Source organism: Durio zibethinus, chromosome 17, assembly GCF_047325235.1.
Source record: "Durio zibethinus cultivar Kanyao isolate XHJ-2024 chromosome 17, ASM4732523v1, whole genome shotgun sequence".
Lineage (NCBI taxonomy): Eukaryota > Viridiplantae > Streptophyta > Magnoliopsida > Malvales > Malvaceae > Durio > Durio zibethinus.
Genome location: NC_143178.1, coordinates 10,592,624 through 10,616,478, shown reverse-complemented (window position 1 = coordinate 10,616,478; position 23,855 = coordinate 10,592,624). Strand labels below are relative to the sequence as shown.

Sequence of the window (23,855 nt, the reverse complement as noted above, 5' to 3'; positions counted from 1 at the left end):
ATGTTAGGACTGTACATGGTGTTTTGGGGTCTATGAGAGGTTTGATAGGTTTGGGGGTATGGTGGTTGTGTAAATGGTTGGTATGGGTGAAATGAAGTATTATTTACAGTAGGGTGATATGATAGATATTCTAGTGGAGGGTAGGGTGAATAACCTCTAAACTGTTGTCTATCAAAGCTCACAACCTGAGCTTCAGTTTCTTTCTTCTTCGGGACCTTTTTGCTAGATGCTTCATTTCCTTCTAGCTTGCCATTCTTGATGGCGCTTTCAATGATTTCTCCCGAGATTACCATATCGGCAAAATTTTTTGTTGCATTCCCTATCATCTTTTCATAACAGGGAGGTTTTAAAGTGCTAACAAATAGCACTATAGTTTTTTTCTCGATCAGAGGAGGCTGTACCTGAGAAGCAATATCCCTCCACCTTTGGGCATACTCTTTAAAAGATTCGTTTGACTTTTTCTCCAAATTTTGCAAAGACAAACGATCAAGGGCCAAATCGATGATATGTCGATATTGACTGATAAAATCATGTGCCATATCGTTCCAAGAGCGAATGTGAGTCCTGTCCAGCTGAACATACCATCTGGCCACAGAGCCAGTAAGACTGTCTTGGAAAACATGCATCAAGAGTTTTTTATCATGTGCATGAGCTACCATCTTCCTGCAATACATGGTGATGTGGGTTTTGGGATATTTTGTACCGTCATATTTTTTAAATTTCGATACTTTGAACTTATGGAGGATAACCACATCGGGAACTAGGCAGAGTCCAGCAGCATCAACTGACCCATAAAAGCTACATCCTTCTACAGCCCTTAGCCTTTGCTCTAGCATGCTAATCTTGGAACTTTCTTCAGCTTCCACTCTCATCTTTTCCTTCTCCTTCTTTTTTAAATCATCTAAATCAGGAATTGGTTCTGCTGCCTTTCCAGTGAAGATATGATTTATATAGCTGTTATACTGCCCTGGGTTGAAAGTTGATGGCATTCCAGGATATGTTGGATATGCCAAGTGTTGTGGCGGGACCTCTTGGGCAGACTGGGTTTGAGGTGGGCCAAAACCTGAAGGGTACAAAGGGTCAGCCACTTCTTGCTGGCTTGTACTTTTTTCAACTCTTTTTTCTTTATTCATGTTATTAAGAGCTTCCAGAATCTTGCTTAGCTCACTCTCCATCTTTTCCTACGATTTTTTTACCTTTTCAAACCTATGAGAATTTTTCTGCTCCATTTACCTTGCTCTGGATCTTGTGTTGAATCGATGTGTAGGGTTTTCGCTAGACGGACCTATCCTGGAACCTTGAGTACCATATCTTAGAATTAGTAAATTGGCATGATCATCACATGATTATTTTGTTAAGTGTAATGAATGAGAATGCAATGAATGAGAATGCAATGAATGAGAAATACATGTATGCAAAGAACATTTGCCTTAAAATGATATTCAACTAAAAAAATTTCATTTATTCTAAAAAACTTTGATCTACATTGAGTTTAACATCCTAGAATTATAGCCATAAAATTGTTTGATCTGTTTATACTGGGCCTTGGCTTCTTCTATGAAGTTCAAGAGACGCTGTTCATGTTCTCCTACTGGGGCTACCACTTGTCTTAATGCCTCTGCCTCTTCCACTATCTCTCTTGCCTTACATACCCCTTTATGAATTTAGGTTGTTAAGTGCTCAATGTATTTCTGCCTTCCTAAGTTCTTTCTTTTATCACACTAGACTTGGTATGATAATTCTCTATGTTCTCTAACTAATATAGCGATGTGGTCTCCTTGTTCTTCCAACCTTTGACTTAGCCCGCTCAAATAACTGTTTAGCATGTTAATCTCTGCCTGTGCTTCAGTACTTTCTTCTTCCAACTCGGCATACTCTTGTTTCAGTCTTGTATTTTCCTCAGTCAGCTTGACAATGGTTATCTCTTTGGCTTTTTCTCTCACACATAGCCTCTTATGCTCCTGGTGTAACTTTGCTAGATCTTCAGTAGCTGTATCATGTTCTCTAGCAGTCTTGTGGACTTTAACTTCATAACTTCAGCTCTACCTTTCCACTGGGCTTTTTCTTCTTAAAGTTCTTGAATCTCTTTCTTTAACTTGATCTTCTCAAACTTAAATTCTTTTGTTGCTACTTCTAACTCTGATGGTGTCTCTTCAAGTTTTCTTCTGTTGGTGGTTGAGATATTTCATAAGTGAATACAATTTTTTGTCTTCTCTTTGTTCTCCAAACCAAGTAACCTGAGGTGACTTTTTCAGTGAATGGTCCAGGACTCACTATTTGGGGATTTTTCCATGCTTTGATCATCTCATTCATCCTCTGAATTGCTTTAGGCTCATGTAAGAGAAATCTAACTGATGAAGCCCATAAGTTATAGGAATGAACTGTTCTCCCCCCAATTGCCTTCTCACTAGGAGTGGTGCATAATTCGTCACTCTCCATAAATCTAGAAGCGAAACCACTGTACTATCCCCACATTGGTATAACATAGGCTCACGATTCATCCATGGGGCCAACCATCTTACCCTGACACTTTTTAATTTTTGTAAGAAAGTTATCCATTCTTGTTTAGACTTTCGCTTTGACCACCCACTTTCGCAGAATTCTTTGATCGAAAAATGATTACGGATGTAAATCTTCGAGAAAGCACCATTTCTTTGTTCAAAATGGCTTTTCATTCACACGTACAATAACTGTATGCATCCTATGAAGCGCCCTCCATTTCGACGACAATAACTCAAATATCTGATAGTCTCTGCTGATATTACCGTTGAAAGATTACAACCATTGATCACACTTTCAAAGAAATCAACCACCGTTATCTCAATATGTCTTAAAACCTTTGGAAAAATCACCTGTTCGTATATAGCCAAAGCAAATATGTCTAACCCCTGTTCTTCATTGGCATGTTGCATCAGAAACTCATGAAAAAACTTCCAAGGTAGGCAAACCTGTTCTTGTTTCTTCTTTGTATGAGAATCCACGACTTCCTTGTCTATCCCCATGAATTGAGCCAGACTTTTACGAAACCCTGACTTATGCTTTTTGACATATATCTTGTCAGGAGTCTTGAGATACAAACCCAACAAGACCAAATATTCTTCTATGGTGAGAGTCATATCAGTTTCATTAAAGATGAAACACATGTATGCAGGATCCCAGAATTGTGTTACAGCTCTAATTAGTTGATCATCAACAGCCATTGCTAGAAGGTGTGCTATATGCCCATGTTTCTGGCAAAACTGCTCTTGTCTTGACGGACTCATCTTCTTTCAGATATCCACTAAATCTTCTAAATTATTCTGTTTGAGGAGGATAGATGTTTCTTGACACAGAGTAGACTCATACCCAATTGGCAAGCAATCTCCCATCTTTAGTTGAGTCTTTTTTGACTGGGCCCTTACTTCATTAGGTGTCTCACAAGGTGCTAATACTGATGAAGAATACACTAAGCGTTCATTGGTGTCCATGAAAAAAATTTGTTGAAGACCGTTTTTTCAGGCAAATGTTCTTTATGCAACTTTATGATATGCACATGAACCAATGCAAAAAGAAAAAAAAAGGTTAGTATACCCAGAAAAAGAATAAATGACTAAATAAATTTAAACATCACACAAAGTAAAAGGGATGAATCCTATGCTTTTGGTTAATTCTATTAGGGAAGAGTGATGGCTCTGTCTATAGGTTTGGCACTCTTAAAGTTCACTATATGCGATTTTAGGGTCAAAGTCTAAAGGTCCTCGAATTGTTCCTTACATCCTTGTCCATCGCAGACTAGTAAGGCACCCTAATCCTCACCCATTACAGGCTACAAGCAGAAAAGGTTCAATTTGAGTGAGAGTATTTCGCTAGCCACTACGGAGGCATTAGACCTCACGAAAGCAATAGGTACTTTACTCCCTCCTAGAGGGACGGAGCTCGGGTGTAGAGCTCATGTTATGCACATGCATATGAATGACATGATTAACAAAGTAAATAAACATGAATGAATAATAACACATATATACAAAAAGGTTCAATTTTATTAGGCTTTTGGATAACACAAATTATTTACTGGCCTGACTCTCAAAATCCCTAGTGGAGTCGTCAAGCTGTCATAATGTCTAGATCCGAGGATCTATCGCTAGACATTGACTTTAGGGAGTCGTCACCAATCTTTTTTTATCAAGGTGCGATTGGCCACCTTAGGAATCTGTCATTCTAGGGAACACTTAAGTTTAAGGGTCCTTAAAAGAATAGGTTCAGGTCTACTAACCAGAACAAAGTTCAAGAGTTCGGTTACGTGTGAGGAAGGTTATAGCACCCTCACAACGCCCATCAAAAAATGGTACCAGCTGAAATTTGTGTTATCCAAAAGCCTTAAAATTTTATCAAGTAATTAATTATTGAAAATTTTTCTCAATTGACTCTAATACTTTTAGCAGAAAATTGAGAAAATTCTCTCACCTCAAGAGTATGCAAGAAAAACTACTGTTTCACTTGCAGAGGTTCCATCGTCGGATTGGTTAAAGAAAAATCAAAATCAAAATCAAAATCAAAATAGAAAGGAAGGAGAGAATGATTGTTCTTGTGTGGGGAAAATTGATACTTTCAACTTTTCTACAAAAATATTTTTTGGAAATTTATTTTTAAGGAAAATTGATACTTTCAACTTTTCCCTAAAAATATTTTTTTTTTGGAAATTTTGATTTTCAAGAAAAATTGATACTTTCAACTTTTCCTCAAAAATCCTTTTTTGAAATTTATTTTTAAGAAAAATTGATACTTTCAACTTTTCCTCAAAAACCCTTTTTTTGAAATTTATTTCTAAGAAAAATTGATACTTTCAACTTTTCCCTAAAAATATTTTTTTTGGAAATTTTGATTTTTATTTAAAGAAAATAGAATAATAAAAAAAATAAATAAAAATAGGAAAATAAAAAAAAGTAAAACAAAAATAAAAATAAAATTAAGATAAAAGAATATTAAATAAACCTAATCTAATAAATAAAAAAGAAAAATAAACAAATAAACAAATAAATGAAAATAAAAAAAAATTCAAAAAAAAAAAAAACCTGGAGCGGCTCGGATCGCAGCTCGGCTCGGCTCGGCTCACGGAAGAGAATCGACTCGGGGGGGTGACTTGGGAAGCTCGGCTCGGCTCAGCTTGGCTCGGAGGGGGGCTGACACGCACGGGTCAGGAAGCGGGTCGACGCTTGGGTCGGGTCGGATCACGACAAAACGCGCGGATCCTCTAGGTCACTTAAGGCCAAAACGACGTTGTTTTGAGAGGGTATAAAAGGCAGTTTCCTTCGTTTTTCGACAGAAACCTTCTCCCCTCTCTCTCTCTTCTTCTTTTTTCCTCTCCCTTCTCTTTAAAAGCTGAAGAACTCCGGTGGAATGTTCGTCGGATTCTAGAAAATATCGTCGAAATCTAGAAAATTTCATCGAAAGTTCATCGGAAGTTGGTCGGAAGGTCACTGATTTTTGGGATTCTTTGCCGGAAACTGGGCAGGTCGTCGGAAACTTCAAGTTTGGCCGGATTTTTGCCAGAAAATTCAAACTTCGCTGAAAAATTCAACCGAAATCTGGAATTTCCAGAAATTCTCAGAAAAAAAAATCACCAAAAAGCTTCAAAAAATTTCTTCTCACTCCCAGAACACTCCTAAACCTTTTCTTAGCTCTCTATCCGTCCCTATTCTCTCAATCAGTAGCTTTTGCTTACTGTTTTCTGTGTGTTCTTTATTCTGTTCCAGAGGTCCCTTTTATAGGGATTGATCAGAAGTTCCTGATCAATCCCAATTCCTCTTTGGACGGGAATTCAATCTTTGAATCTAATCTGAACTCTCTTGATTGAATTCTCCTTCACAGTGGGATTCTTCAACTTTCAATCCCAGCCCTCCAAAATCAAATAAAAAAATAATAGATAATTAGAAAAGATAGGATAAATAAAAAAATAATAATAATATCAGATATACAAAAAATCAGATAAACGAAACTGGAACAAGAGAGAAAAAAGAAGAAAAAAAATTAATAGATAATATAATAAGATAAATCAAAAAAATATTACAAAAAACAAAAAAAATAAAATAAAATAAAAAAATAAGAAAAATAATAAATAAATTATAATATATAATAAATATAGAACTATATAAATAAAATACATATAAATCTATTCTAAATAATAAATAAATAAATACAGATATACATATATTAATACATAATAATAATAATAAATAATAAAATACAAAAAATACAAAAAAATAATAATAATAATACAGGATAAAAATTGAATTGGACCTTACCCATTTGGGTCAGGCCCAATTGATCTGGGCCTGGACCCAATTGGGTGTCTATAATCTCTTTTCTCCTTGTATCAAAGAATCAAAACAAAAATATGTTAAATTGTAAATATCCAGTCAATACTTTCCTCCTACTCTAACTACAAAGGATGAGTGAATTCTACCACAAGTGACAACTTTTTGTAAAGCATCACTTTTAGGGCAAAATAAGGTCTATCCTGTCTTAACTCTTCTGTAATAGAATGACAAATTCAGCAACACTATACAAAATGCATACAACAAATTAAATGTATTATCTTTTTATTGCATGTACTCACAAACGGGAGTTTTGCCATTCATACCCACTGTAACTTACCTCGCAACTGACTAAAAGGACGTGGAACGGTAATGGTAACCAAATAAATTAAAACTACTATACAATTTATAGAAAAGTAAAGCAAATAAAACCTGAGTGAGGATACATGTATTCAACTTAGACAGTAGAAGTGGCAGTCAGTACACGATGGCCTGCAAAACAGAAGCAAATTCCACCCTTAGGATAGTCACTCTTTTCTTATACTAAAGAAGAGAAGTGATAAAAATGGTCAGACGGCACTAAAGCTTGATATGAGTAAGGCCTATGTCGAGTGATTTATTTGGAAAGAGTGATGCAGAAACTGGGTTTATCAGAAAAATGGATCTCGTGGAAAATGATGTGTGTATGTAGTGTTGCTTACTCGGTTGTGATCAATGGGGATCAAAGTGGTAGGATTTTTCCGACAAGAGGACTCAGGCAAGTGAACCCGTTGTCTTCATATCTCTTTCTGTTATGTGTGGAAGGGCTGTCTTGCTTACTCCATCAAGCTGAACTAAGAGGAGATATTCGGGGAGTTGCAGTGACTAAAATGGCGCCAAAGGTATCTCATTTATTGTTTGCTGATGATAGTATATTTTTCCTTTGGGCGAATGTAATGGAGAGGCAGACCATTCTTGATCTACTTCGCCAATACGAGAAAGTGTCGGGACAAGTGATGAATGTGGGAAAGTCGGCTGTGTTGTTTAGTTCTATCACAAGTGCAGGAGTCCAAAGCGATGCTAAGACGTGCTTGGGAATCAATAAAGACGTGACCAAAGTCCTTAATCTTGGCTTGCCGCTTCTAATTGGAAGGTCAAAGAAGAGAGTTTTTCAGCGGATAAAAGATAAGGTGTGGCAGCAAATAGAAGGCTGGGAAGGAAGACTGTTATCATATGCGGGTAGGGCAGTTCTAATACGTAGTGTAGCACAATCCATTCCTATGTATTATATGAGCTGTTTTTTGCTTCCTAAGGGCGTCGTGCATGAGTTAAATATGATCATTGCAAGGTTCTGGTGGGGCGGCAGCGAAGACCAGAGGAGTATTCATTGGAAAAGCTGGGACTCTTTATGTGTCTTGAAGCTGGTTGGGGGAATGGGCTTTAGAGATTTTGAAGCTTTCAATCTTGCCATGCTGGCGACTAATATGGTTCTTTGCTATTTCATCAGGTTCTTAAGGCGAAGTACCAGGGAACATTGTTAAATGCTGATATAGGGCTAATACTTCTTACACATGGCGAAGCTTAATGGAAGGAAATAAGTATTAGCAGGGGCAAGATGGAGGGTGGGGATGGAGAACAGGTTGATGTGCGGAGAGATAAATGGATTAACAAGGTGCCTAGTTATAAACCGATTTGCCTTATGGAATATACTGGTCACTCATTGAAGGTAGCAACACTAATAGACAGTAATACACGCACGTGGAAGGAGGAACTGATAAGCTTGTTATTCAGTCAAGAAGATGGTAACATAATACTCAACATGCCATTGCGCCGACAAGTCCAGAAAAACTGATATGGATAGAATCGCAGCTGGGAATCTTTACAGTGAGATGAACGTACCATCTAGCTAGGCGAGTGCTGGGGAAAGAACAATTACAGAGAGAACTGCGATCCCCGATTTGGCAAATGTTATGGAAGGCGAAGCTGCTGCCAAAGGTGAAGATATTTATATGGAGATTATTATGGGGTATACTACCAGCTAAAGAAGCGATGACAGCTCAAGTAGTGGGAGTGGATTGTAGATGTAGTGTTTGTGGAGTGGAGAACGAAACAGGTTTTTGTGTTTTCTTTGACTGTGTCTTTAGTCGTGCAATATGGGAGGAAATTTGTGCACGGATGCAGACTTTTTTGGATAGGTGGTCCTCGTCTGATGAGTTTCTGCTAACTTTCATGATTAAAAGCAAACAAGAGAACCAAATGGATATTTGTTTGTATGCTTTGTGGCTTATTTGGCTGAACCGAAACCAGTGTCCACACAATGCTAAATGTAATACTATAAGAGTCATAACTAACAAAGTAAGAGGAACTTTACACAGGTTTAATTCTGGTAATTTTCAAACAAACTGCACAGGAGTCATTATTGATAGACCAAAAAGCTCTAGCTTTTTTTTTCTTTTCTGTTTTTTTTTTTTCAATCAAATGCGAATACACTATCTTTAATCAGTTAAATAAACTTAAAACAAAGTTTCAATCCTGAACTTGTTTGAGGTTCGTTATGTGAATTGATTTTGTCCATCCTGCATGATTCAAGCCACAATAAGTGTGATGTTCAGATACCAGCTTTTATAACCTAGAATAGAAGCTTTAGCCAAAAATATATCTCTTTGCATGTTAAGAGTCTAACGCACATGCATTATGTGATTCTTTCTAGAATTTCGTAGCATGTCAAGAGTTGATTATCTACATATACTTGTAAAATGGACTTTGGAGTGTTTCAAGCATAATACTTGCCAGACATGAAGTGAATATGTCCCAATACACAGGTAATAACGATCATGAATCACTAGTGATGATCAGATTCTCAATTTCCAATCATAACACTAACCACAAATGCAAGCACCTGCTGTAATACACCTAATATTTCTGATATAGCAGTCCCAAGGGTGGTTGAATCAAGTTCATCTTCAGTTATAACCCATGAACCTGCTACATCTGCCATTAGAGAGGCACTGCTACATTTATGTCCTTCTGCAACATATGATGATGGTATCTATGGCATCCATGAGACAAATACGAAGTAGACAACAAGCTAAAATTAAAACAAGGCAAAAGGTAGTATTTTGGAACTTTGCCTCTTCCTACACGAGGTTTAAAACAATAAAAATAAAAATGTTTTGACGCTTATATTGGGAGGATAGCAATAAGTAGAAATATTAATACCGGACAGGCCAGAATGACAAAGCTAATACACATCAATCCCCAACGATGAAGTAGAGTTTTGATTAGGGACTCACACATGATAACTTTGCATGTATTACCAATTTGAATAAATTAATCCAAAATCAACATCCATTATGAATGATATCTATTGATAGATTATGCACAGTTGGTGTCTATAAAAGGCACACACATTGGCCCCAATAACCTAGTTTTATTGATCATTTATTTTGTCACATTCTGTATCAGCCATAATCTAATCCATATGAAAAATAAGAACTAGTTAAAAACTGTGGATCTTATACAGGGACACGTACTATCAAAAATCATGTTGATCCTCTGCATCATGAAACATTTTCCAAACTACTAATATTACCACGGTTTCCATGACCTTTTCAGAGTGATCTCATATCATCATGATTGAGGCAATTTCCATGACAATAAATCATTTTATTTAGTTCCCTTCCACTCACTTTCTTCACGTTAATGTTTAAAGCAGTCACCACCGCAAGAGGAAGCAGAAAACATTAGCCAAGTCTTTTATGGTTAAGAATAATCATTCTTCTGGGCAGAAGATATACTATACTATAATGTTTCATTTATTCAAATATTATTATAGAATGGCACAAAGTTCAATAATTTCCTTTACCAAAATTGGAAAAATATCTTCTCTGAACAGATATGTCTGTGAACAGATTGGAAAAATCATCTGTCCAGATATGTCAAATAGCAGTAAAACAGTCCTAGCTAGCATGTTAGATTAGTAAAATAATCCAGTTAGTTCATTCATGGTTTTGATATTATTAGAAATTGATGTTAACTGCTGCCTCAACATACCCCCCCACCCCCCCCCCCCCCCACCCCCCAATAAAAAAAAAAAGGGAAAGGTAAAATGGGTGATGTTCTTCAATCTACCAATATAGAAGGTTTCCCAGTAGCCAAGATCTCAGAACAAGTCATTGCCCCAGCTCGAGAAACAATGAGGTCAGCCGCCGCATATGCCAAATCCATTGAATGCAAGAACCTTCATAATTTCAGAGATACATGCAATTTTAGAAAACTAAAAATATAAACACTTTGGTAACCACAGTATTATTTCAAAAATCTGAGCTTCCTTGATTAACCACAAATAGCAACAATAAGCTCATCACATTTCCAGCCAGAATTCTAGAACAATGACAGGGAATTATAAGCAAGGGTCTGACCTCAAGGGTAGAACTGCCAAGTGCCAATTATTATTGATGGATGCCAGTAATAAAATTTAAAAAATGTTATCTAGACCAAATTAACATTGAGGAACAGAACATCTGAAGTTTTTGAAGAACATAATTCAACTGGACGGATGCCACCGCTCTACATGTGAAATTTGACTTTTGATGAGGTAATAAAATTGTTAACAGGAGCCTATTACTTCTGTTGAATTCCAGCACCAAGATGAAAAGCCTATAGAGAGGATAATGAGGTATTATCTGCACCAGCACAACCATGTGCAAGTTAACTCTCAAAACAATATACAATGATCACTACATAAAAAAATGACAGCAGATCAAAAAGTAGATTCCAGCATCCGAGCAAGCTTAAGGTCAAATGAGAACCATCACAACTTTACAAGGCAAACAAAACGATGCACCTTGATCTGGATACACAAACATGGAATACTATGCATGATTTACTACAACCCTAGGACTGTTACATCTTTTTCTTATCTTTAATGGGAAGACATGTAAGTGTGTTTGCATTTGTCTATCAAACTAACGATACAATCACACACACACAGACACACACACTCACAAACACACGTGCATGTGTGGGAACGTGTGTGTGCGTGCGAATACCAAACTAATATACCTTGTGACTAATTCATTCATTCTCCAATTTTCTCTAGCAATATCTGGTTATGTAAAGTTCCTTCCAAACTAACTGAACATTAAAATTCATAAAGTACCACGTATTTCCCCGCATGGTCTTCTCAACTTCATCCTTGTAGTCAACTTTCCTAGATTATTAGATTAAATGCAGTCCTCCTGTGCCAGCAGCAGCAAATGCCACGCGGAGGCTCTCCAGGGCCTTGTTGGCGGTGCTGCTGCTAGTGATCATTTCTTGATTGTTTTAGAGAGGCAGAAGCTGTTGTTGAAAGACCTGGAAAAAGAGAGAATCTTTAGACAGTTTAGCTATAGAAATTTGTTGGGTTTGCAAAAAACCAAAATTTAGTTTGTCTGGATTTTGAAGGGAGAGAAGAGGGGGAGGGATATAATGGTAAATAAGGGAAAGATGAGAAAGTGGGTTTTGGTAGCCATTTTTAAAGCTTTTGTTTTTCAGCTGCTCAGGTTTCATACTGATTTGAGAGATGGGAAATTATACTGCTTTGCATTCTTTCGCCTTTTTTTTTTTTTTTTGAAAGAAATGAAGGAGGTTTCTAGGACAGTCAACAGACAGGCTTCCACACGAAGATAAAAGTCTAAAAGATATATTGATGTCGGTGGTATTCGTAAGTTATTCTATTAGATTAAAATAAAATTTAAACTTGATTTAATTATTATCAAATAAAATTTAAGTTTAAATAATTTAATTTATTGATAGAATTAATTTGAGTATTTTTATGTTTAATTTAAATAATTTATAAATTTAATTAAATTTTTATATTTAAATATATTTTTATTGTTTTAATTAATAAAATATTTTAAATTTAAATTTGAATATAAATAATTAAAATTTTATCGAATATAAAAATTAAATTTATTTTTATATATTAATTAAATTTAATCGAATAAATTTAAATAATTTAATTTTTATTTTAAATCAAATCAAATTAAAAAAAAATTGATCAAATTTAAGTTAAATTTTAAACTTTAAATTAAATTTAAATTTAATATTATATCTATTTAAATTTGATCAATTGCACTTTAACAGAGGAAAAAAAAGACAGCGACGAGCTTGTGTCCAGGTGGTGCCATGATGGTGGGCTGGCGGCTATTATGTTACTTTGGAAACCGCAGATTTGGACATCTTTTGCTATAAATTTCCTTTTCCGTAAAACATTCGTGTTTTGCGGAAATTTTTTATCGATAGGGGTCAATTTATATTAATATAAAATTAAAAAATTTTATATATTTTTTTAATATTGATTTATATTAAAGATAAAAGAGATATGTAAAAAAAAATTTTAGTTACATCATTTGAATTTATTAAAATTTAAATTAAAAAAAAAGTGTAAAGTTTTTTGTGTAAATTGATCCCTTTATTTTATATTTTTTTAAATTATGTTTTTAAAATGAAAAAAGTTAAATTTTTATACTAAGTTTGACACCAAATATAAATATATTTATTTTTTAATGCAAGTTATAACTTAATTATATATAAATGTAAATTTTTTATTAAATTAAAATATTAAATAATATTTTTATTAATATAATAATAAATATAAATTAAATATATATTTTTTTATATATCCAAAAGAGAGCCGTGCAAAGCATTTCAAATTCAATTTTAACTTTCTAAATTGTTCAAAAAACAAAATTTAATCTAATTTTTATGTTAAAAAAATATATCGATTGAACCATAATGAATTAAAATTTATTGGATATATGTTATTTTCTCATCTTACATCTATTGATTTTTTTTCTTTATAAAATTTATTTAATAAGTAAAATTTTAAAAAATATAAAAATAATATAAAAATAAACCAAATAAGATGACTTGTGAATTTATCAAATTAAAATATTAAATAATATTTTTAATAAAACATATACATATAAATATAAAATTAAATAAATAATAAAACATATAGTTTTTTTATATATCAAAGCTAAAACATAATATGCAAAACTTTGCTTTTCAAATTCGACAAAAAAAAAAAAAAACTCAACCCAAATTATTTTAAATTTAAAAAAAAACATACCATTTGAATTGGGACGAATCAACAACTATTAGATATGAATTATTTTATTATTTTTATCTTAATTGATATTTTTATTATAAAATTTATCTAATAAAAAATAAAAAAAATCATAAAAATCAAAAGTTTTAAAAAACGAAAAAAAAAAAAAAAAGAAAGGAAAGAAAAAACAAAAAGTGAGGGGTTAAGTGGACCGGGACAAAATACTTTAAAATTGTCTCCAACCTAACATATTTAAAAAAAATCTCGATACAATATTGATCTAAAATAAAAAAACACGTATGTTAAATCGTTACGAATAAAAAATTAATCGGATATAAATTATTTTTATCATTTTTATTTTTATTGACTTTTTTTTAAAATTTATGTAATAAAAATAAAATAAAAAACCAAATAAAGAGTTAAAAAAATAAAATTAAAACAAAACAAAAAAAGTAAAGAATTGAAGAACGATGTGGTGTCACACGCATACCTTTTCCTTTCCCCATTTTTTACAAAATTAAGTACATAGATGGAAGAAGGTGCAAGGATACCAACCTCCATCATATCTTTTCATTAAAAAATAAAAGAAATTAAAACATCTTTAAAAGAAAAAGGTGAAAAAAGAGTAAAAAATTAAATAAAAAACAAGATATGAAAAGAAATGAAAGAAATGAAAAAAATAAAATAAAACAAAAAAGAAGGTGTATGAGACACTTATCACCTGCACATCATTTCATCAAGAAATAAAAGAAATTAAATTTGTTTTAAAAAGAAAGAAACAAAATTTTAAGAAAAAGAGTTGAGCTTCAAAATCTAAAATATTAATTGTATAGATGATGATTTATTTTTTTATATAAATTATAACTTAATTGAATATAAATGTAGTTTTTTATTAAATTAAGATATTAGTAAATATTTTTATTAATATTATATATAAATATAGATAATAAATATATTCTTTTATAGGGCATTGAGGTAGAGCACTCCAAACCTAATTTCGATTTAATATAAATTTTTCAAAAATGTAAAACTTGATCCAATTATTATTTTAAAAAAGTCACACTGATTTAATATTTAATCAAAACCTATAAGATATAGATTATTTAGTTATCTCTACATCAATTGACATTTTTTTTAACAAAATATATCTAATAAAAAGTTTTAAAAAACAAAAAAAAAAAAAGAAAAGGCCAAATTGAGTGATAATTGAATTTATTAAATTAAAATATTAAATAATAATTTTTAATAAAATTATATATAAATATAGATTTAAATATATAATAAAATATATTTTTATTTATACTAAGATTGAGCTAGAACACCCAAAACCTTATTCAGTTACTTTTATCTTAACTCGATTTAAAAAAACTAAATCTAATTATCTATAATTAAAAAAAAATCAATTAGATTGGTGTGAATTGAAATTCATCAATATTGGTTATTTTTTTATCTTTATCTCAATTGACTTTTAATTACAAAATTTATAAAAATACAAAAGTGAAAAATTTTATAAAAAAGAAAAAATAAACCAAAAAAAAATCAAAAGCTTTTAACAAAGGAAATAAAAAAAAAAAAAAAGAAAAAGAAGAGAGGTGCCACTCGAGCACCCAAGATGAAATAAAACATTTTAAATTCATTTTCGATGTAACCCTAACTTTTAGAAAAATATCTTGATCTGATCTTAGGATTTTTAAAAAAACATTTATATTAAATCGATACAAATTAAAACCAATTAGATATGGATAATTTTATTATCTCAACCTTCATTTACTTTTTTATAAAATTTATGTAATAAAAATAAAGTTAAAGAATATAAAATGTAAAATATAAAATATAAATTTAACCAAAAATAAAAAAGTAAAATTTTAAAGGAAAGATAGGGTGCTACATGAACCCTTTCTCCTTTTTCTTCGTTCTTTACAAAATTAATATTATAGATTTTCTATTCTAGTCGAAAGAGAGTAAAAATTTTCTTTTACAAGAGCCCATTTAAATTCATGCGATTTATATTTTAAACCTTTGAGCAATCGAGTATGTAGATAGGTAGCTACTTATTTTTTTTAATAAGATTTAGATACTCATCTAGTAAAATAACTTTTGTAACTGATATGATTAAATCAAAAAATTAAATGCATTAAGCATTTAGTGAAATTTTACCATAACTTGAAATAAGTAAATAAATAAAGAATAGAATAGAATAGACAACGGAGCATGGAGCTACTTCGTCTATATGAACAAAATGCATAATTAAAAGGAGAGTGAAAAAAAAAAAATTGAAGTTAGAAAGGATTAGAAGGGTACACCAATCGGACTTAGTTGATAAAGATGAGCGTTTCGATGAGTAAAAATTTAATTTTTACTGTTACCAATCTTTGGTTGATAACTGATTTCTGAACTTTTAAATAAATTTGCGATATATCTACTCTTAAAATATGATAATTTTCTCTCGTCTTAATTTTTTTTTGGGTAAAAACAAGTAGGATAAAGATGAAAAACAACTTTTAAAGAAATATCGATTTAATATAAGATAAAAGACAATGAAAAATAACTCTGCATGCATGATGAACTTTAAAAAAAAAAAAGAATAGTACTGTTGCCAATATAAATTCATTGTGAAAGTATACATTTAAATAGTATTTGGTATTGTTTTTAAAATCATCATAATAATTTAATTATCAAGATAGTTTTATTATTAAGGTAATTTTATCATTTGTGATATGAAATTATTTTATTTGGTTAAAAATTATTAATTTTTAGTAATTAAAGATTACTTTATTTGATTTCAAATATTATTTTGTTTAAAAATATCAAAATAATCATATATATTATAATAGTTACACAACACAAGTTAATAATTAAAATGTTATTTAAAGATACTAATTTGAAAAATATTAGTAATATTTTATTTACTTTATAATAAAATATAATTAAATTTAAAAATCTATTTATTGATAGATAATCTAATTTTTATAATATTAATTATGTAAAAAGTATTTGAATTAGAAAATAATACTAATCTATTAAAATAGAAGATTATATTATATATTAAAAAATTGCACAAATTATTTTTAAATTTATTATAATAAATATTAATTTGAAAATATAAAAATTTATAATATAAAAGAATTATAATTAATTTTGAAAAGATATAAATTTTTAATTCATATGTTAAATGGATAATATTGATTATTATTAATTTTAAGTATCACTTCATTACGGTAATAAAAGTTTTTTATTATTTTGAATAAAAATTAAATCACTTTCCAAGATAAGTATTTAATCACACTTAATGATTTAAGAATATCATTACCTAAAATTACTAAGTGATTACTAAATACAGTTTTTAGTGATCATCCCATATTAAATATTACCTTAAAAAAATAGGAAAGCCTATGTACATTCAACAAATATAGGCATCTCACACTAGCACATAAAATTTTGATCCCACAAGTTTTTTTTTTTTTTTTTTTAATTTTTTAAAAATATATAAAGATTTTAAAAACTTTCACTCAAGTCCCTAAAATAAAATATAGTTAAATATTTTAGAATTTTTTGTTATTAGGTAAAACAAAGGTCACTTTATGTCGTAAAAAAATCTGACTATCACCAAGTTGCTTCTCCCGGTAAGTTCCGATGAAAAGTTAAGCAAAGAGGTTGACCCACTTTACAGAATTGGACCTGCCAGCTGCAACTAGAACTTATGACTGCTATGGCCTGTGCCAGCGGCCACCACCAGTACTTCCTCAACTCATTTATATGATCTCATTACAAGCACTACAACCATCAAGCATATCAATTTTGCAAGGTTCTACTTCTGGTGAACATTTTTTTTTTCTTTCAGAATTAGACCCCCCCCCCCCCCAAAAAAAAAAAAAAAAAAAAAAAGAACCCAATCGACAAGGCGACAAACTTTTTGTATCAGAAGCCTAGAAGTTCTTAGGCGAGCCTATAAAATATACTTAAAACAACCGGCTTAACAGGATCTTACACCACAGTTTGTTTCCTAGTGGTACAAAGCAATGCTGATAGATTCCCTAGATTGCAAGTTGAATGTGCAGAGGTAAACAGTTAATACGACAAAAAATTATTCCTGCACATTCTCTCGTCAGAGGAGCACAATAAACAAAGTAATGTCAGCCTGCTAGATTTGCAAGCCAGTAGCAACTTTATTGTCAATAAGGTATTGAGTGATGATCAAACAGCTGGCTGTTCTTACATATAATCTCAAGGAAACAAATATTTATTGCTGCATTTTATTTGGGCAAATTTCATTCCATTAGATTTCAGCAACGGCATAGTTTGCTCTCCATATCTAATAAACAGGATAGATTTTGGAATATGTAATTACTCAGCCACACGGCCTTGCAACAAGCACAAGCTCTGATTTTCAAATCCTCCTAAAAAGAATGGAGTAAATATTTGACTGCCTTCATCTGATAATGAGCATAACAAGAGTGAGCAGGTCTTTCTATCATCTGGAATATTGCATTACCAAAATTTAATTCCAGGTTTATCTAATTAATCCACTTTGGACCGGAAAAGTCTATAATTGCCTGAGTTTATCTGACCTTTATGCTCGCGTGATTCCTTCTTTCTATACAACTGGTAAGACCTCTAAGTCTCAGATTCTATATAAAAGGAAAATATATGAAGTAAGAAATTGACTCAAAATCCCTTAAAATAATTGAACAATCAAGGCAAATCTGGACTTCTTTATTAATTATTATGTTACACAGTACTATAACATTTTATTTCATATGTGAAAGACAGCAATATTAAAAGGGGAAAAAAAAACGATGGTGAAAATCTTAGTTTGAATTACATACTAAAACATTAATTGAGCCAATAACCATTATTCGAGGAGAAAAATCAAGGTACAACCATCATATTCATCAAAATTGTCTAATTTGCTGCGCAATCACCTTATAATGGCTGTGAGATTCTGATTTGCTGATTGCTACTGTCTGTGGGCTGCTGCTTTGAAGCATCTGCCGATGCAGCCACTGCACCGGCTTGGCTCACGGTTTGATACTGCAGAGGCAGTGGAGGAACTTGGTACTGAGTATAGTACAGTTGATCTTGTGTAGGATTTGAATACTCATAACCACAGTTAGTAGTAGCAGCATGAGTAACAACTGCTGATTCTGGTGAATGCTGCATTTGAGAGAAGGCGACATATGGTTGCTGAAATTGAACCACTTGATGACTTGATGGCACAGCTGTTCTATAAACACTTGCTGTCATTTCAGGTTTAGCAAGGGTAGCTGTATTTGTAGGGTAAATGGGAGGCGCAGCCTCTTTGTAAGCGGTGGAGGCAGCAACTATTGAAGGAGTTGGAGGTGTCAATGGGCCGCTTTGGGCCAAAATGCTAGCATCAGTTGCGTTGGATTTCATGGATATGACACCAGTGTTAGATTGCATGGACATGTATGGTCGTGGTTGTGTGACTTGTGTAACAGGCATTACATACACTGCAGGGTACTGCTGATCAGCTCGATGATGAAGCTGCTGCTGTGATGGTGGAGCATATACTGGATAGTATGATGACATTGGCACTGGAGCAGGAGCTGAAGGGTGGGGGGTGTAATGCATGCTGGCTTGCATGAATTGTTGCTGCTGTTGATCCAATTGTGGAGTCAAAGCACAGGATTCTTGAACCTGTTGAATATGGATTTGGAAGCTTGGAATGGAATTATCGGCATTTGTATTGGGGCTAGCAGCAGTTCTGTTATCTCTGGATGCAACTTGAGTTTGATCTTGATAATACATGGGCTTTGGGAGAGAATTTGCAGAGGCAATGCTAGTATCACTGCATATTTATGTTGAAACAAAGGCAGGAAAAAGGAAATACAGTCTTCAGGACTAGATTGTCATTTCTAGAAGTTGAAATCAAGAAAATTGATAATAGACTTATAAAATACTTGAAATTCATGCCAACTATACTTAATTATGAGCAAATATTTCTCCTTACATTGGAGTAAAACTAATGTGAGCTTATTAATCTTCAGAGAAGAAAGGTACCAATCTACTTAGATTAAGGCCTTTCTGTAACCGAAGTTAAAATTTACTTATTTCTGTGATGATATTGACTTCAATGAAACAAATGGAGCAAAGAGGAAGAAAAGTTTAAATCCAGGGAAAAGAAATCATCAAATTAGGAAAATACCTTGCATCTGAATCAGGGGAAGGCAGATTGTAAGTACCGCAAGCTTTCTGATGAACTGGCTGCAATGGCAATGGAGGTTTGCGAAAACCAGCAGGCACCCCATGATCAGATCTCTCATCATCAGACAAAAGCCGATTCAAGTTGTCACTAGAACCCCCTGCAGGAGCGATCATAGCAGTCGCAACAGAAACTGGATGCAGAGGCAGAGCAGACACAGCAGCCCCATAGCCATCATCTTGCTTATGAATATTAGTAGCAAAACTTATCTGAGCAAACTGCTCTTCTGTGCCAACCCTCTGGTCCTGTAGTTTAGCCCTTCCATCCTGATCAACTGGAACCCCAATAGGCGGCAAGTTGGACATTGAAGGTGAAGAAGAAGATGAACCAAACGGTGAAGTTTTCTCCACCATTGGCGAATCAGGCAACAAATATTGCACCTCAAGAACTTCATTATTGTTTTTCGCTTGCTTGTTATGTTCTTGTGCTCCTTTTGCCTCAAATTCACCTTCAAGATTCAACAAGGTCTCCATGGTGGCAGAATCTGAGTTCCCTCTAGGAATGATCCCTGAACCATTAAGAGCATCAACGAACCATGTTTCAGACTTGGCATCATTTAGCAGTGGACCCATGAAGGCTGCACTGTCAGGCTTGTTAAAAAAAAGAAATAAACGGATTCGAGAGGAGGTTACAGAAGAAGCTGAAGATGCTGTTAAACGGTCATATTCTTCAATCATGTTCTCGAGATCCTCATCCGTGACAACTGATACAAGAGAGTCAAAGTCTTCATTTGGAAGCTGATACTTCAAGGTGAAGGGTCGGCCATTGAGAAGGGCACGTGAGAGGCGGTTGCAAAAGGCTGAGAGAGAGCAATGTCGATCAACCGCAACAATACGAGTCTCACCACCAACGTAGCAAAGGGATTTGTCATGCGGACGGGGCATTATATGACCACCAAAGCTACACATCAGGCGGAGCCTTGCGCCAGGGACAACTTGGAGAGGGTTTTCATAAGTGTTCTCATTACGGGAGCGTGGAGAGGACTCAACAGAGTCAGGGTAGTTGAAATGTACACTAGTGGCGGCGACAGCGGTGGGGGCAGCGGGGAGAGGTGATGAATCCATTGGAGGAGGCGTTTACTGTTTTGGGGTAGAGGCTTGTTGGGATGTGGACGGAGGATGCACAAGCACGAAGGGGTTAACAAAGGCCGGTTGTTTTAGAGTTCATTGTCTCATTTACTCTTTTCTAAACCAAAAAATGCTGTTAAACCTTGATCATGACTAGGATTTGATAGAAGAACTGGTGGTGTGTGTGTGTGTGTGTGTGTGTGTGTGTGTGTGTGTATATATACATATATAAATATATATGTATATATGTATATATACATACATATATATGTAAATATATTTGTATATATATATATCATTATAGTATTATTAATGTTCAATCAAATTGCAACTTTGCAAGTAAAAATGTAAACTTTGCGAGTAGAAATAGCTTTTTCTATTTTATTTTTTTTGACCATTGCAAGGCAGCATGACATTGCTAGCTGTAGATTTGGCAAGAGTGGGGTGGAATCCTCGACAAATTAGCCATGCATCTGGACTTTTATGGGAAATGGACTCAATCACATGCAGATTTATAGATTTTTGTGCGTTATCATAACAGGTGCTTTGATCTTTATTTTTCGATAGTACTCGTACTCAAAGACGAAGTAAAGAGAAATTAACTTCACAACAACGCCAAGTTCATGAAAATTAATTTCTATTTCACAAGTAAGGTTTTGCACTTTTCTTTACAACAGATACCAGGAGGTGTAACAACTACGCGACCGAAGACAGAAACTCTATAGGTCATATAGAGTATGTTTTTTCATTTCATTGTTTTTAATTTTTGTGTTTTGATTTATTCTTAAGGTAATGCATCATTCTTAAATTTAAAATACTAGGATGAAATGAACAGATAGTAAATTTTTTATTAAATTATTAAAAAAGTCTTTGAACTATTTCATTTTTTAAATAAATTTTTATATTTTTATTATACAAAATAAATTATTAATCTTTGATTTATATCTTATTTCAAATAAAATATTGATTTATATTAAGAGTTTATTTAGATAAAAAAAATAAAGGTTAAAAATTTATTTAGGTACAAATTAAATGTTAAATATTTATTTAGATATAATAAAAATATATGAGTTTATTTAAGTAAAATAATAAAATTTAAGAGTTTTTTTTTTTATTACTTTAACCTAATTTTTTAATTTTGTTTTGAGAATGAAAAGATGAGAATGAGACAATAGGAATGAGATCAACAATATATATATATATATATATAGAAATATCTTTTGTGAATTTGTCATTTTTTGGCCTTGGTGCATTTCTAAAGCTAGGATCTAATATTCTATGTTGGTATGAACTTTTCCTTCAACTAATTTTTTTATATCATAGTCACATGTTGGGTTGTAAAATTCATAGTCGTCTCAATAATAATATAAAACATTTGTTCATATCTCACAATCTGACGAGGAGAATGTAAGGTTGGATGATATGAGTGATGGAGGGTTATGATAAGATTCAAGTTAGAGATACAAATTAATTGGCCAAATGGAGAGTCGATTATTTTGTAATTTTTTATTTTTCATATCTTTTTAGGATCAATGTTGGGTTTGAATTAATCAGTAACTTCTTGAATCCATTACGATTACGTCAAATTGGATAATACAATTTATTTAATACATTACAATTAGGTCAGAAAGGTTTCTCTGTGGGACTTGGAGAAACCACGATAATGCCCATTTTTGCACTAGACGAGATGCAAATTTCGCTTGCTTTCTTGAAGCCATTTCGATGCTTCATGAAAGTCACTTGCAAGCTGTTTTTCTTTTCAAGTCACTGGCCTTTGTTTTCCTCTGGTTTCTTGTTTTCGCAACATTTGTTCATCATTTTCTGCTGGTTAAGCATGGTGAACTGATTGGTGCTGAATATGATCAAAGATTAATTGATTATCCCTAACCAAATACATACACACACAAAATTTGGATTAGCAGTTCACTCGACCCAATCTTATAAAGATCATTTTTATTTTATATTGGGTTTCAAGTCAGGTCGGATAATAATAGGAAAAAGTCGGGGTGGAGTTGAGATCGAGTTTTGGGCAAACTTAACTCGATTCGACCCGATATATATATAATTATTTTTTAATTAATTATTTATATATATTTATATATTTATTTAATTTTATATTTATATTAAAAAATATTTTATATTTAAAAAATAATATTTTATTAATTTCAGGTTGAATCGAATTGAATATGATTTATATAATATAAGATCGAGTCGAATTTGAATATAAAAAAATAAAAAATTCTTTGAATTAAATTGGGTTCGAATTTTATAAATATAAAGACAAATCAAGTTTGAGACAAAGAAAAACTCGTCTCAATCCAACTGATTACCATCCCTAAAAAAGATGAATATGTACAAAAGTTAATATTTCACATAATTAAACATTAATTCCATTATTCTTCTCTTGATTAACTCAAGTGGTGATGGTGGGAGAGTTTTAGGTGAAAAATCTTACATTCAAACTTTAAAGTTCTTGATCCATTTTCAACCAAAAAAAAAAACAAAAAAAAGAAAAAAGTCACTGTGATTCATTCACTGATATAATATTTTCAAACATTATCCTGAAATCATAATTTATTTAAATGAAAATAATATATGTTCCCTTGAAATTGTCAATAATAGTTTTATAAAATGATTTCTTGGATTGAATGCGTCCCTCGCCTAATAATAGCAACATATTAATCAATGATATTTTTGGATAATTTGAAGATTAGTCAGTTAATTAATACATTAATCAACTGTAAAAAGGTGTCCAATATTTCATATCCTTCATCTTTTAAGTTAATTACACTTTTTTGGTTCCTTGCGGTAAAAAAAATTAAGAAATTTATTTGCTGCGATGAAAATAATCAAACACCTAAATAACAGAATTTGGTGCCAATATTAGGAATCTGGAGTTGTTTTCTTATCTCTAGCCTTCTTTCTGTACCCCCTAAAATTTACTACTATTTTTTTTTTCTCTTAAATCATTACTGATTTCTATTAACCCACCTCTGAAAAGTAAATCAAAATCTTCCTTAGAGCACAAGAAATAAGAAATAAACCTCTCTTTGACTCCCCAAATTCCAAGTTTCCATAATTTTCACCCTTAAAAGGCACATACATTACTTAATTTCCTCTTTCTGTCCTTTTTTTAAATATTTTTCTATAAAAAAAATCACAGAAAATATAGCAGGTATTGAGATTTGATCCTAGATGTA

At 32.3% G+C, this 23,855-nt stretch overlaps 1 protein-coding gene and 1 long non-coding RNA gene across 2 annotated transcripts; both read right to left on the bottom strand.

The window, feature by feature from the left end:
• Positions 1 to 10,748: 10,748 nt before the first annotated feature.
• LOC149514022 (uncharacterized) lies at positions 10,749 to 11,912 on the bottom strand. Its single transcript, XR_016328970.1, has 2 exons — positions 11,434 to 11,912; positions 10,749 to 10,957 (listed from the first exon to the last, which is right to left on the bottom strand). It is a non-coding gene; the product is annotated as an uncharacterized LOC149514022 (long non-coding RNA).
• A 6,253-nt stretch (positions 11,913 to 18,165) lies between these two features.
• On the bottom strand, positions 18,166 to 20,652 carry LOC111274561 (uncharacterized). The gene is made up of 2 exons (XM_089745820.1): positions 19,532 to 20,652; positions 18,166 to 19,174 (listed from the first exon to the last, which is right to left on the bottom strand). The coding sequence occupies exons 1-2, from the start codon at positions 20,650 to 20,652 to the stop codon at positions 18,289 to 18,291; spliced, it is 2,007 nt and encodes a 668-aa protein (XP_089601946.1). The 3' UTR covers positions 18,166 to 18,288.
• Positions 20,653 to 23,855: the final 3,203 nt, after the last annotated feature.